The sequence below is a fragment of the Wyeomyia smithii genome, chromosome 1 (genome assembly GCF_029784165.1).
Source record: "Wyeomyia smithii strain HCP4-BCI-WySm-NY-G18 chromosome 1, ASM2978416v1, whole genome shotgun sequence".
Classification (NCBI taxonomy): Eukaryota; Metazoa; Arthropoda; class Insecta; order Diptera; family Culicidae; genus Wyeomyia; species Wyeomyia smithii.
The window spans coordinates 137,676,109-137,692,056 of record NC_073694.1 but is presented as its reverse complement, the minus strand read 5'-3'; the positions used below and the strand labels follow the sequence as shown (position 1 = coordinate 137,692,056).

At 36.1% G+C, this 15,948-nt stretch overlaps 3 protein-coding genes across 4 annotated transcripts in view; all 3 read left to right on the top strand.

Moving 5' to 3' along the window:
* LOC129718886 (uncharacterized) overlaps positions 1 to 15,948 on the top strand; it is a 380,634-nt gene that overhangs the window by 4,776 nt on the left and 359,910 nt on the right. The window lies entirely within an intron of this gene.
* LOC129717225 (uncharacterized) lies at positions 1,396 to 2,643 on the top strand. The gene is made up of 2 exons (XM_055667080.1): positions 1,396 to 1,810; positions 1,879 to 2,643. The coding sequence occupies exons 1-2, from the start codon at positions 1,523 to 1,525 to the stop codon at positions 2,641 to 2,643; spliced, it is 1,053 nt and encodes a 350-aa protein (XP_055523055.1). The 5' UTR covers positions 1,396 to 1,522.
* On the top strand, positions 5,945 to 8,516 carry LOC129718887 (uncharacterized). 2 transcript variants are annotated; one of them, XM_055670086.1, is made up of 3 exons: positions 5,945 to 8,211; positions 8,277 to 8,361; positions 8,437 to 8,516. In XM_055670086.1, the coding sequence occupies exon 1, from the start codon at positions 6,286 to 6,288 to the stop codon at positions 8,041 to 8,043; it is 1,758 nt and encodes a 585-aa protein (XP_055526061.1). In that variant the 5' UTR covers positions 5,945 to 6,285; the 3' UTR covers positions 8,044 to 8,211; positions 8,277 to 8,361; positions 8,437 to 8,516. The 2 variants fall into 2 exon arrangements, with proteins under 2 accessions (XP_055526061.1, XP_055526059.1); XM_055670084.1 differs by having other exon boundaries at positions 5,945 to 8,361.

The following is a 15,948-nucleotide window of genomic DNA, read 5'->3' as shown; positions in this document are numbered from 1 at the left end:
ACTGTCTGTCGAGTTTCTTCTCGTAGTGATAGAATCGATCGTGTTAGAATGTTTTTAAGTTCCTCACGGAAGGGCTCATCAATGCTTCCGGTAGAATGACAGTAATAGAAATGGCCTGCAACATAAACATCACTCGGAAATCGAGAACGACTTTGTCCTTGCCTAACACCTGGAATGGCATGATTTCAGATAGAATCAATATTTAATTTTTTTCAACTACTCACTTAACTGTTTAGGCTAGGTAGCAACAATATTTTCCCTCTTTCTACACTGTAGGCATCTTCGACTTCCATGAATTTACGTTCCTGTTACTTTTTCTTGTCGATCTCATTCTCCGATTCTTGCATAGTAAACTGTCCCGACAGTAATTAGGTTTTACTCTATGTTTCATTTTTTAACTGAACAAATGGGTCAACAAAAGCGCTTCACTGACGTAAACAGGGGGATGCTATGGAAATTACGTTACTAAACCATCATCTCTAGCACCACTACCATTGATCCTGTCAAAAATTATGTAAATCAGTTCTGAGAAATACAAAATCCAGCAGTTTTACACGAACGTTACTTTTTGTTTTACCATCCGGACGATTGCAACCAAAACAAAAGTCAAAGTGGCGTTTGAGGCTCTTTCACAAATATAACCCCGAGAAGTGGCCTACTGTCAAACGTGTGTATTGCCATCCCCTTGGACGTGTCTTTTCTTTTTGTTTACCTGTCCTCATAAAACATTTCCATTCTTCAGTACGCTTCTTTTCAGTGCTGCTATATATGTTAGATGAGGTAGATATTAACATGTAGGGTATTTAGTGTCTTGAATTTTAATTACGATTAATATTCGTTCATTAAATCTTGAATGATTATTTGAAGTTGAATCACTATTCTAGAATTAACTAAATCAACTGAATTTGTAAAGTCGTTCGCAAATTTATCCAACTCGTAAACAGAAATAAAAAGTGAACAGAAATATATCGATGGCTCTTGCAGCACGGCTGGCACTTACGAACAATAACATTCACCATCAGTGTGTTAAATAGAATTGACCAATCAGAGATGGTTGTCACTTTGACGAAGTGATTTTTGGTTTCCGTTGTCGCGTCAAAAAAGATTACAAGTTGTCCACTTTTCTCTCAGAACCAGGGATACCAGTTTTGCATATTTTCCATGATTTCTTTTTTTCATAGATAGGAAAATATTTAAGGCTTTTTGAGACTGTGTGCGAATTTGTTTTCGAGTTTTCTTGACTTTACGCTGATTGTTTTTAAATATGCAGAGATTTTTCTAACCTTTTGTCCGAGTGAGATCAACGTCTAATAACGATTAAACATTTACTGACAGTATTTAGAAACATCTGGCATCTTTGTAATAAAATCAGATACCAAAACAAAAGTGATTATTCTTACAGAAGTGTTTCACTTCAAGCGAAGTTTGAAACATTATAAACATCAAAACACTGTTTAAATAGTACAAACGATTGAAAACTAAAAGGTGTTCTTGCATGTTACTCCACGGAACATAAAGGGAAATGGACGGAACTTTGATTTGGCCGAAAAAGACAGTTGTTTGGAGATTGTGCCACGATGAAAATTCTCAGCCGAGTGAAAACTGGGAGAAAATTAGTTGTGTATTGAAGCGCGAATTTGATACATATGCTGAAGCACAGCAGGAATTGGATTATATGGAACTGAATACTGAGACTGAAATGGATGAGCAACCTGAAGCAAAAAAGGTTTGTCGAAGGAATGCCCCAACATCCATTGAAAAAGATTTTAATGATCTTGTCACTGATCCACAAGAATTGGAAACCGTTACGGTAAGCTACATCGAATGATATTGTTTATTTATTGTTTTATTTATCGAATAGCTTTATTCGCATTGCAGGTAATTTCAGGAGAACAAATTGCTTTACCCAATGTTGATGTATCGGAAGATGAACAAAGCGCCATGGAAGAAAATATCACTGAGGCGCATTTAACAGAAATTGAAATAAATGAGATTATTCCAGAAGCTTCACTGACGGCAATTGTTACGAACCAGGTTCTCATGCATAATAACAAACTTAAGATAATGATAAGCTTAGCAAAACTGACTGCTTCTATTGAAGTTCTTAACCAAAAAGTTTTGTCAATGGAAAAGAATTATCAAACAGAGCCACATGCTTCAACCGAAGACGTGATGATTAAGATAGTTGACTCCATTGAAGATCTCGACCGTTTGGAAGCAGAACTGAGGGACGAAAATAACATGGAGCGATATATTACGAAATTAAGCGCTATTTGTGGAAAAACTGGCAAATCCGATGGAGTCACCAGCGCATATCGGCTGATTGATCATCTAGTGACTTGCGAGATGATGAACAAATGTTCCTGGACGCGCTTAGCTCGGGATATCGATCTGCCAAGCAGTTCTAAAAAACCATGTGCAGGTACACCCAAAATTCCATTGAAGTTTTACGCAAAGTTCCGAGAAATGTTTTTGAGAGTTGTTAGGCTAGCAGACCAGGATTTCTCCGAAGCCGATTGTGAGAAATTTTTGAAGGGAATTATGAAAAACAGCAAACAGAGGTTGACCGGAAAGGTTGTATCGACGCATAAAAACCGACCGAAGAATTTGAAATACGGAGACAAGAAAAATGAGCTAAAATAGAAGAAGTATGTTGATGTGCGATTTTTTGTGATTTTTAATATATATTTTTTTAATTCTTAACCTAACCTGAATGGTATGAAATGAAGGAATAAAAACTGTATTTGTTGTATCGTCAACTGGAACGGGTATCATTTCACACTTTATATCACACAAATCGTAATATTAAATCGTTGTTTCTGAACGCAGCGAGCGATACATATAAATTTCTGAAATCTGTTTGTCCATAAGCTCTTCTTTCGCTATCGAGAAATAATTCCTTTTCTCTGACATTAAAATCAGTTGATTGTCGTTTCATCGAATCTGGTTGTTGTTTTCATCGAACCTAAACACGTACCGAACTCCTGAGATCCTGAGATTGTTTTCTGGCTGGAACTTGCTGTGGAGGATTTCAATGGAACATTTTTCATAACTTTTCCAATATTTGTTATTTCATTTATCCTTTTATTAATTCTTCTGTTAAAATTTCTCTTCACACTTCGTTTGAAGCTGCCAGAAATCTTTATTCGTTTCCGCGAACCCATGTTTGTTTACAAATTTGACAAATTGAAACTGAACACTTATTACAATCTTATGAGATATTTTCCATAGCCAACTTGCTATTCTCAATTCTGAAATGACTGCATTAAAACCGGTTTTATAACGGTTGGCTATGTCGATTTTATAAGACTCGCGCTAGCTGTAATGAAACCGCTAATAAAGCAAAAAAACATACGCGCTTGCTGGTTTTGTTATTGGTTTTATAAAAGTTTTATTGACAGCTTTAAGTGTTTCTTACGGTCCGTTCTTTTAGGTAAGAAGGCTGACCGCCTTAAGATCGTTGGTAATAGCCGTTACCGCAATAAAACCGTTAAGAGAATTGGATAAGGGCAAATAGCTATGAAATTGTTACTTGGGATATTCAAGCAGAGCAACGTGTATTTGAACGAATTTCTTTTTTTGTGAGATTTTAACCACTGTGACAATTGTTTTGATCTTTCGTGGTATTTATCCACTTTACTTTGGTAGATAGAGAAAACTAATTTGCAGAATCAAGCTTTATACCGGAGAGTTCTTATGTACAAATTTTTACGAAGATCAATTCTTTATTTTAAATCTATCAAATTTAACCATTGCGCTACATACGTCACTTCTTCCCTTTTTACACTACTAAGATTAAACTCTCGTCTTATTCACGCTGAGATACACCAGAGCCAACACCATAAAAATACGTCTCTCACCCGAAAACCCTTGTTAATTAGTTAACTTGATTTCCAGTTTGTAATAGAAAACAGTTATCAAGTTTATAAACTACAAATTTACCTTCCGCTTGCGTATGTTTATGAGTTAGAGCAAGACTAATATATTTGTGACACTCCTCGACCTCGTACTCGAAAACCCCTACGTACAAATTGTCATAATAATCGATCCAGTAGTTTTTGAGTGTTTAGACAGCAGATAGACATACGCACTTTTGCATTTATATATATAGAGATAAATTTGTTTATATGACGACTGAAACGGTTAGTTTGATGGGTTTATCGGCTTAATCAGTCCGTGTATACTAGCAAAACGATTTGTTTTTTTCTCTTATTCCGACAGTTTCGGTGACTTTATTTCACCTTTTTCAAGGAGTCTGAAAATATACATTGTGTGTTGTTTTCCTCTTTCGTTACTGGTTTATGTTTTATGTCTGTGTTAGCTTACTTACAGAAAGGATAATCGTTCTATTGTTAAGTGTGTTGGTGTCCAACATCGGTTGTCTGGTGTGTATTACAAATGGCGTCCCACTTTGGCTATATGTAAAAGGTATTGTTCGCTTAAAACAGATTTGTAACTTTCCTCTATAAACTGTACTTACTGCATGTGTACCTATTTTTGTGTGCTACACTGTATAAGCTTCTAAAGCTTTTTCTAGCACTTACTTTTTTCAAGCACTTTTATGGCAATTTCACTTAATCGGGTAATAAATATTCTAAGCTGTTGGTTTTGTGTCTTCCTCTGTAGTCTACTAATTCTTGACGGCTTGCTAAGGGTGTGTTTGCGAGATTGTACAGCTTTGAGTTTTGGTGGTAGTGGATTGGCTGTCATGGTTGTCTGTTTTGTTTTGGTTGATGTTCTTTATCGAGTGTATAATACCAGCGTATATGGTGTTCAGTCCCTCAGTGTCTGTGCGTTTGTTTATGCTATTTTCTGTGTTGGCAATATGGCAAATTTCTAAAAACGGGAGTGCTTGTGGTTTGTTGTGTCTGTCTATAATTTTTGTTTGTTGAAAATCAAACCGGTGATTCTGTGTGATACTGTGATGCATTAGTGCTGTTTTTTCCTTAAGTGTACTAATTTGGGTATCTGTTTCGTTGTAACCTTGTTGCAGTAGTTTGTCCCAGGTGTTGTAGTGCGTCCGGTGTCCACTAATTCTAGTTTTAAGCATATTTGTTGTCATTCCCACGTAGCAGGCGCTGCAGTCTTTGCACGGTATGTTGTAGATGACGTTGCTCTGGTGTTCATGTGGAATGGGGTCTTTAACATTTGTGAACAACTGTTTAACTGTTTTTATGTTGCGGTGTGCAAGTCGTATGTGTTTGTAATCGTTTTTTAGGTGCTTGTCGATTCGGTTCGACAGGTGTGGTATGTATGGTATCGAACGGTAAGTATATTCCAGGTTTTCACTAGGTGTTTCTTGCGGTGCCGGAATAAGAGAATAAGAGAAAAAAACAAATCGTTTTGCTAGTATACACGGACTGATTAAGCCGATAAACCCATCAAACTAACCGTTTCAGTCGTCATATAAACAAATTCAGAATCATGGCCACCGTTTCAAAAGTCCCTTTCTATCAGCACGTTGAACAAAGGTACGGCATACACGCGAAAAACATGCTAAAAGAATACGAGAATACAGTATACAAAATGGGCAGCATGTTAAGCCGAAAGTCTTTCCTCATACGATGTCGAAAAACAGGCGTATTCCCAGCACACATTACAACGAATTTCCGCTTCATTTTCCCGTTACTGGAAGAAAACAGCCCATTTACGAAAGATCTGGAAAAATGCATCAACAGGTTCAAGAAATCAGTTTTAAATATTGAAATCAAACACACGTTTCACAAATTGAAAATACTAAAACAAATACAGCATACACTCACGGAAAGGATAAAAAACTCAAACGTACCGAATGAAGTAGTCGAATCCTTTCTCAACAGTCAGACCTCCTTCGAAAACAAATTAATGCAAGAAAAATCGAAAAACACTAAGCACAAATTTGACCGTATCCTTGATCGTACTCGGTCATCGAACACAACACCTGTATGCAAAAGCAATGCTATACATAACAGCACTCAAAAATCCTTACCAATAGAAACAGAAATATTACTCAGCCTAGGCCAAAAATTTGCACTTCCAACCAACATCGTCCAGATACCGTTTTATCATCTCCTAGCTGACGTTGAAAGTATACTGAAAACTAATCCAGACACTTCTATCCAGGACCGCACAAGGTGCGCAATAGCAAATTCAGTCCAAAACTACATCCATTACAACAAAAATATAACCCAAAAAGATGAACTGACGAAATTCTGTGAAAAAGCTACGAAAATTACAAAACATTTCTTTCGCGATAACCCAGATGTACTCGCCATCCAATCGGACAAAGGTAATAAAACAGTCATAATGCCAACAGATGAATACAAACAGAAGATGCTTAATTTGCTCACCGACGATAAAACATATCTCCCAATACCACGCGATCCAACATCACGATACCAAAGAACAAACAATGAATTTGTAAAACGATTGCTCAACCTAAATCTTATCGACAAACAGACCGCAACAAGACTAACTACATATAATGCCATATGCCCCAGAATATACGGACAGCCCAAAGCGCACAAACCCAATCTACCACTAAGGCCAGTAGTGCCAAACATGACTGCTCCCGCTTACAACCTTTCGAAATATATAGGAAAAATCATACAAAACTCCATCGAGAGCCGATACAACATAAAGGATTCATTTACATTTTGCGATTTTATTAACACAGTTACATTGCCACCTGATTACATCCTAATTTCCCTCGACGTTACATCGCTATTCACATCGATTCCCAAAACATTAGTTACACACAACATAATAAAACAATGGGAGAAAATCAAAGTTTATACGAACATAAACCTAGATTTGTTTATCGAAATAGTTGAATTCTGCATAGAATCAAGCTACTGTAAATACAACGGACAACATTTCCAACAGATCTTTGGCACTGCAATGGGGAATCCCATCTCGCCCACACTAGCAGATTTAGTAATGGAAACACTTTTGGACACAGTTATACCATTACTAACATTCAAGCCCCCATTCCTGAAAAAATATGTAGATGATCTTCTACTAGCACTGCCCGCGAATCAACTAAACCATGTATTAGAGACTTTCAACAGTTACAACGAACATATTCAATTCACCTACGAAATGGAAAACAATAGACGACTACCGTTTCTAGACATGACACTGATAAGACAAGAAAATCAAAGCATTAAAACAGAATGGTATATGAAACCAATCGCCAGTGGCAGATTTTTAGACTACTTTTCGTTCCACCCGCTCCATCATAAAATTAACATGGCTAAAAATTTCATCAGACGAGTTGACAAGCTATCCACTAATCTACAGAACGATGATAAGGCTCGCATCATTCACAAACAATTGAGACTAAACAACTACCCGAAAGCACTAATAAACAGATTAATAAGCCGAATGCAGGAAAACATCACGGCACCGCAAGAAACACCTAGTGAAAACCTGGAATATACTTACCGTTCGATACCATACATACCACACCTGTCGAACCGAATCGACAAGCACCTAAAAAACGATTACAAACACATACGACTTGCACACCGCAACATAAAAACAGTTAAACAGTTGTTCACAAATGTTAAAGACCCCATTCCACATGAACACCAGAGCAACGTCATCTACAACATACCGTGCAAAGACTGCAGCGCCTGCTACGTGGGAATGACAACAAACATGCTTAAAACTAGAATTAGTGGACACCGGACGCACTACAACACCTGGGACAAACTACTGCAACAAGGTTACAACGAAACAGATACCCAAATTAGTACACTTAAGGAAAAAACAGCACTAATGCATCACAGTATCACACAGAATCACCGGTTTGATTTTCAACAAACAAAAATTATAGACAGACACAACAAACCACAAGCACTCCCGTTTTTAGAAATTTGCCATATTGCCAACACAGAAAATAGCATAAACAAACGCACAGACACTGAGGGACTGAACACCATATACGCTGGTATTATACACTCGATAAAGAACATCAACCAAAACAAAACAGACAACCATGACAGCCAATCCACTACCACCAAAACTCAAAGCTGTACAATCTCGCAAACACACCCTTAGCAAGCCGTCAAGAATTAGTAGACTACAGAGGAAGACACAAAACCAACAGCTTAGAATATTTATTACCCGATTAAGTGAAATTGCCATAAAAGTGCTTGAAAAAAGTAAGTGCTAGAAAAAGCTTTAGAAGCTTATACAGTGTAGCACACAAAAATAGGTACACATGCAGTAAGTACAGTTTATAGAGGAAAGTTACAAATCTGTTTTAAGCGAACAATACCTTTTACATATAGCCAAAGTGGGACGCCATTTGTAATACACACCAGACAACCGATGTTGGACACCAACACACTTAACAATAGAACGATTATCCTTTCTGTAAGTAAGCTAACACAGACATAAAACATAAACCAGTAACGAAAGAGGAAAACAACACACAATGTATATTTTCAGACTCCTTGAAAAAGGTGAAATAAAGTCACCGAAACTGTCGGAATAAGAGAAAAAAACAAATCGTTTTGCTAGTATACACGGACTGATTAAGCCGATAAACCCATCAAAATATAGAGATAAAGATTTCAACGAACTTTTTCAAATCTCTGTCAAAAATGTAGCAGAAAAATAAATTCGTCACCAAAAACAGCTATACAAGTTTATGAACTTCTGTTCAATGTCACTTCATACCTCTGGGTCCACGTTAATTCAAAATTGAAAACACAATGCAACTTTATGTAAAAAAGCTTTCGATCAATCTGTTTTGTTGCTTGGATAAGTAAACTGTCAATGAAAATGTAGTTTTTGCAGATGAATAGTTCAACCCTCTCTCCGGGAGCTTTGTAGCCGCAAAGTTATAGAGCCATCTGATAAGCGGGTGGTCGTCGGTTCGAATCTTGGTAGAATCAGGCCATTTGGTTGTCAAAGGACTTTAACATGGGTTTATTCTCAGGCTCTCCACTACAACATACCTTTCCTTCAAGCTGAATTCTATAGTACCCTTGTCGACTTTTCCCCTAACAAACATAAGTCCCTCTAATAATAAAACTGGTCTGTGTAACGTATAATAGTTCTCTTCAGGGAATTGTAATTTTGGCGTGATATTGGCTGCAGGAACGAGGTTTTGATAAGACTCCTTCCTCTTAGCAAAATATAAGTCCTACTCATAATAAAACTGACCAGAGGTACAGCATCAAAATCTCTTCAGGGAATTGTTATTGTGACGCGGTGTTGGTAGGAGGAACAAGCTTTCGATAAGATTCCTTCCTCTTGACAAAATAAATCCTTTTTTTTTTAATAAAACGGATCAGAAGAATATTTATCTTCTCCAGGGATATTGGCGATATTGGCACGGGAAACGAGGTTTCAACGAGACTTCTTTGTCCTGACATACTAAATCCCTCTTAGAATAAACCGGCCAAAGAGCAACGTTTGGTGAGGTCTCTCTCCAGGGAATTGTAGTTTGGTGATAATGGTCGGATTGGAAGAAGCTCGGTATAGTTGAGCAGAAGTTTGAAACCGAAGGGTAAAACCTCACACACAAGCACGGATACAATTAAAAAGCATATCATTTTATTCAATAGTGATACTGCCAATTATTTGGAGCACATAAAACAGAAAACACCTGGGCAACAATAAATAAAATGTCTATGGTCGCAGTAATGAGTCCACACAGAGAAAAAAACTTCATGCACATTTGGCTCACACTGTATTTCATATGAAAGTTGGAACTGATGTTTAATCGTATTTCATAGCTTTAGGGTCCAAAATTTCAAGTATAGTTGTTAAACTGTAAGCGAAATTTCGATGGGGAAGGGGTTAAATATTATCAGGAGTATTGCACAACTAGTTAATTGTTCTGAAGCAACGAGCAATACAGCGTCTTGAGAGCGTAAATGTCGTTTAAGTCGCAGGTGGTGCATCGAATAAATCCTTGAGCTGCAATCGCTTCAGCTGTTATGATAGAAATGTGCTCATTGAACTGAACTTTACTATCAAGAATGGCCCTTATCACAGAAGACGAGGCGAGAAACTCGTCTCCCCCGCAGTCACTGATGAGGCGAGCAAAATGTTATTTTAGGGAACTTGAATTAAACTTGGCTGGTGACAGCTGAGGACAGACGAGCTACGCGTTGAAAATCCAGCCGGCTCGCCGTCTGCAATACCAAAATTGATCAGACGAGTAATTCGTCGCTCGCTTCGTCTTCTGTAATAGGGACCGATGACTCCTAGATGTCGGATAGAAGTAATTCGTTGTGAGGTTTTTGCTCCAAGAAATAATCAAATTCAATTCTAGTCTGTCGGTGAAAAAACGCAATGGATTTACATTACACAATGTCCATCCGTTTCAAGACTCCGTCATGTCCAAAAACCGCTCTACACTGAGTGATATATTTGAATCACGACACGGCGTGTATTGCAACTACCACTCAGTGTTAGTGTTCAATTGCCGACACGAAGGGCAATAGTTAAAACACCGGTTCCATTGTCAGTGTTGTATGTTAGGCCTCAGTGTTTCATACTTCGGCAAACCCCGAAGCCGAGGGCTTCAGTATCGTTAGAGCACCGTAGTATTCAATGGCTCTACTATGAGTGCTATGCCTTATGTGAAGTGAATCATTTTCAAATATGCTCGCATTGTTGATAATATTCGTTACGTGAGTACAGTGTTTTCTCGAAGCTGAAGCCCTCGGTTCTGGTGTTTGCCGAAGTATGAAGCACCGGGGTCAGAATATAAAACTGACGAAAATCATCTATATCCGTCGTTAGCACGTAGCAACCGAGGTGACTCTTCACAATGCGATAAAATTTTAAACCGTGAGCGTAAATTTGAGCGGAACTAGGACGCTTCCTTGTGGAGCACCAGATGCGATGGAAAAGATGTGGAAATGTGAGGCGTTGACTTTTATGAAGGCATTTTGCTCTACCAGATAAGAGCGCCAAGGATGGGTTTAATCTTATCAAATACTACAAGGTATACAGCCCTAGGGTTGTATGAAATGCCGACGTGAGACCAAATACTGTAATTACTCTAAATACAGCCACAATAGATTCGTTTGTTCAGTGATTTACGTATTTTAATTCACACCCTCCCTTCCTTTTTTCAAAAAATATTTAATTACACTCGAAAGAACTTTATTTACACTTGGTGATGTTGTGCCTGTAGTGTTTTTTGTGCAAACAATATTTAACAATTAAAACGAAGTTGAAAGTTGAAAAAGATTCTTTTGTTTTGCTACATTTTTTCGTTACATTTGCCAACATTCACTGTATTACGAAGACAACTAATATAAGCATCGTATTTTATTTGTAAAGTTAAAAATAAAAAAATATCTAACAATGTTGAAACGTAAAAAAAGATTCTGAATAGATCTTTTTTTTTGTTAGGGAATTGGAATTACGTTGTCCATTGATGTGAACTTTGGTAATATATCCCAGTCAATTGCTGTAGATAGATCTTAGTAAATGGACAAAAAAATCATAAGCACTTGCCGGCTCCTACTCCTCTATTAATTAGTGAGCAGAATCATTTCAAATCGCCTGGAAATACGCGAAAATTTAATCGACCATTTTTGATTTGAATGAAACTTTGCACACGTATTCGGCTTAGCAAACTGAGCATTTTTCACAGGTGGAGAGATTTTTTACACCCATGAGTTACATTCTAAAAGGGCGTATGCCTTTTGGCATAGGTTTTATTCGAAGCATTGTAGCCCAGAAATCGTTGGTTGTATAGAAAAACTGTCTGAGAATGAGTTGTAGCGAATCAAAAATGCATCATAAAAAAATATCCACTGTACAAAAAAAAATTTTTTTGACCAAAAAAAAATAAAAATAAACATTAAATTTCAATTTAAAAAAAAAGGATTGAATTTTTATTTTTATTTTTTTTTAAAGAAGCTTGACGTTAATACGCAACTTTAAAAAAATAGTTCAGGATGGAGAAATGAAAAATATTTTTTTTTATGGTAGATTAATTTTTTTATAAAAATTCTAATTCAAACATTTTTCAAAATATTTGTATTCTGATGATTTTAAAAGATGCAGAGAGTCATTTTAAATCGAAAAGCTCTTGGTAGTAAACATTCTGAAGGCATCGGTTTTCGAGTTATTTTTAATTTAAGCTCGAAAAATTATAATTATTTAGGAAAATACACGTTTTTCTTAATTTGTCCATGGTTCTCCAGCAAAAACCATACGTTTATTGGAATGCTTGATCAAAAATATACAGTTCATTCTTTGACATCAAAACGATTGGGCGAACGGTTCTCAAGAAAAGAGTTAAATGTTCTAAGTGATATAAATATATATAAGAATCAAATATTTATTTTCGAGTTTTATTATCTTGAGAACATATTTTTTTATGACATAGATACTTTACAGAACTAGTTTCACTTTATATTTTATATACATCATAAGTTAATGATTGGTCATCTTTTGGAAACATCTTCGTTTGTATCTTATTTTCTGAAATCGGAACAAAAGAGTAATACTTTTGTGTGGCAGCTATTATTATAGATTTTTTGAAAATATTGGTCCATTCTGTTACTCCTTGTTCATATTCTTCATATGATACTCAACTAAATGACATTTTTGATGAATTCTTATTACTTTTCTGATTAGACCAATCATACAATTCTTTTGCGCTTGTAATGGGATGTTCATGTTCTTTAGCTAAACTTGCATTTCCTGCCATTCGTTTTAATATGCCACCAATTGCATCGCATGGGCCTTTACCATGAGAAGTCGCAAAAAAATGCCACTCTGCATCGACGTTATATTTTGTTGCAAATTTTTTTCTATTTTTATATTGTGAGGCAGCTCCATCAGACATTTATATCGCTTTTTTTCAACTCTATTGTTGTTTTCAAAAAAGTCATTAATTTGGCGATGAACACCTGAACCGCAACAGTATCATGAGATTCTGATTCAGTAAGTGTTCAGATTCTGAATAGTAAATAAACAACGAAGGAATGAATGGTGGCTTGACTATCATTCCAATAACTACACGAATCACATAATTGATAAAGACGTATTAAAATGAGCTTGACTGTTCAATATATTTAATTTTGCGATAACGTTTTCGTTTAATTTGCGTTAGCTTGATGAGCACCGATGATCAGGAAAGGGTTTACAGCATTTGGGCTTGGTGTATTCCATTTTCACTTTATTCATCTTCACAAAAAGCAAACTGTTACTAACACATCTGGAGTAGTGCAATCGTATTTATAAACGAAAACAGATATTATAGGTAACCCAGTAGTTATTGGTTGCGTACTTTACAAACAGTTATTATTAGTAAACAAGTAGGTAGTGTTGCACGACAAACATATTTTTTATAAAACATTCGGCAAGGGGGAACGTGTATATAGGCTAAGGTTTAGCGCTTGAGTTATTTATCCAATCGTTTTGTTGTCAGAGAATGAATTGTATATTTTTGATCAAGCATTCCAATGAACGTATGGTTTTTGCTAGAGAACCATGGACAAATTAAGAAAAACGTGTATTTTCCGAAATATTAATAATTTTTTGAGCTTAAATTCAAAATAACTCGAAAACCGATGCCTTTAGAATGTTTACTACCAAGAGCTTTTTGATTTAAAATGACTCTCTGCTATTTTTTGAAATCATCAGAATACAAATATTTTGAAAAATGTTTAAATTAGAATTTTTATAAAAAAATTAATCTACCATAAAAAAAATATTTTTCATTTCTTCATCCTGGACTTTTTTTTAAAAGTTGCGTATTAACGTCAAGCTTCTTTAAAAAAAAAATTAAAAAAAAGTTCAACTCTTCTTTTTAAGTTGAAATTTAATGTTTATTTTTAATTTTTTTTGGTCAAAAATATTTTTTTTGTACAGTGTATATTTTTTATGGAGCATTTTCAATTCCCTACAACTCTTTCTCAGACAGTTTTTCTATACAACAAAGGGTTTCTGGGCTACAATGCTTCGAATAAAACCTATGCCAAAAGGCATACGCCCTTTTAGAACGTAACTCATGGGTGTAAAAAATCTCTCCATCTGTGAAAAATGCTCAGTTTGCTAAGCCAAATACGTGTGCAAAGTTTCATTCAAATCAAAAATGTTCGATATTCGACCACAGGCGATTTGGCGCGATCTATCTCTGCTCTAGTATTTTTTAGAACTTACTCGTTCGCTATTATGTCGGTCATGATTATTTAGTGAATATCGAAGATAAAAAATAAATAAAAATATTTTATAACCGTTGAAAAAAGGTTCAATTCTTGTTGAGTAGCTTATGTATTTTTTGGTAATCCTATTCATAAACTTTCAATCACCATCAGTAGCAGCATTGCAGTTTTGATTGCACGCAAACAGAAGTCGTGCCCGCTGCATTGATAGACGACAAGTAACTAGCGGCACTCTGCTCCACATATACTCCACGATGCTGTTGCTTTGACCAGCATGTTTTCTTTCAAGACATCAGTTTCAATTACGCTCTAACAGCAAGTTAAGAAATTGTTCAAGGAAAGAAGTTGTTTCAAACTTTTCGAAAAACCTTTACCTTCGAGACATCAAATTAGTCTAGGTTCATGGAAGCAAACACAAATTGACCTAATGGGAGACTCTGTCAATTTTTTTTAGATATTGATACAGAGAATATCACAGGGAATGGTTGGTGTCTATTCATGTCGTCTGTGCTAGGAATGTTCGCAAATTGCACTTACTTTGAGTTATTGAAATATTCATTTCAAGTATAATTCACTTCAATTGTTTAAAATCAGATTGCAGTATGAACAAATAAAAAATTAAGGTAAATATGCGCACAGTAGAGAAATTTTTTGTTAAACGAATAAGAGAGCAAATATTTTTATCAAATAATTAAAGCAAATAGTTTGATCTAACACGAGCAAATATTGAATGTCATTTCAATCAAATATTTGCTTCATAAAATGCCCGCTTTATTGCTACTATACAGTTCGATGATGTCAGCTTTGCGTTCTGATCGGGTATTTAGTTCGATTGCACTATTGTATAGCAAACTATCGTGAATAATGATTTTTTTGAAGGAATTCGAAAATCCCGGGAATCAATATTTCTAATCCCGGAATCCGGGAATCCTGGAAAAAGGTATTTCCTAGAAAATCGTTCTCGGGATTGCAAGCCTTACTGTTCAATCAAATTTTATTCGAATCAAAGTACATTCTGGAAAAATGATGAAAAATCTGTTTTACTGACAATACTTCTGGCTCAAAAAAAAAAAGGGTGATAAACTGTTCAAGTGATCGCAACCTTCTATCGCATCCGATAATTATCGTCTCGTGATTTTTCTGTTATTTTCTATTAGAGAAGGGTGAATCCTCGGTTTATAGAGCTATTGTAAGTTCAATTCCTGAGAGGAAATGAATTTTCTCAGTGAACCTCCGAACTTGAGAGTGCAGGAAGTTTTTTACGATTGTATCATATGATAAGTGTAATATTGATATTTTATCGGGAAATAACAAAAATTCAAACTTCAGTGCTAATTTTAGACCTTGCGCAAAAAATCGAACTGAAATCAAACGAACGATGGTTAAATGAGGGCAAATGAGCATGAGCATGAGCATGATTGACCGCCCGCGGTTGCTACTCCGTTATTGCCAGTTCAGCTGTAATTACACAGAGAACCAACAGATGATGCTCGGGACCAACATGCATCCTCAATGTGTAAAAACTGGAGATTTTAATCTTTATGTAAGGCAATACCAGCGCGGCCGCATCCGAATGCAGGTCAAAGAAGGAGTTTGTATGGGAATATGTTGACGTGATACTCGCTTTATTGGAAGCCGAGAACACCTCTGCACTTCCACGAGAAATCACTGGGATGTTGGAGAAAGGGCAGGGTATACAACAGGGTTCGTTTTGGTGAACGATTCACTGATTTCGAGTGTCGGGTTCTTTAGACCAAATGTCGCGCCGAGTCGAGTTCGTTACATCTGCCACGAAATTCATAATGTGTTCCGAACT

What these genes read in the sequence shown, in the direction of transcription:
- LOC129718887 (XM_055670086.1), top strand. Translation starts at nt 6,286, where the DNA reads ATGCCAACAGATGAATACAAACAGAAGATGCTTAATTTGCTCACCGAC.
- LOC129717225 (XM_055667080.1), top strand. Translation starts at nt 1,523, where the DNA reads ATGGACGGAACTTTGATTTGGCCGAAAAAGACAGTTGTTTGGAGATTG. An exon ending in AAGAATTGGAAACCGTTACG is followed by an intron (nt 1,811 to 1,878) that starts GTAAGCTACATC and finishes TTCGCATTGCAG; the next exon opens with GTAATTTCAGGAGAACAAAT.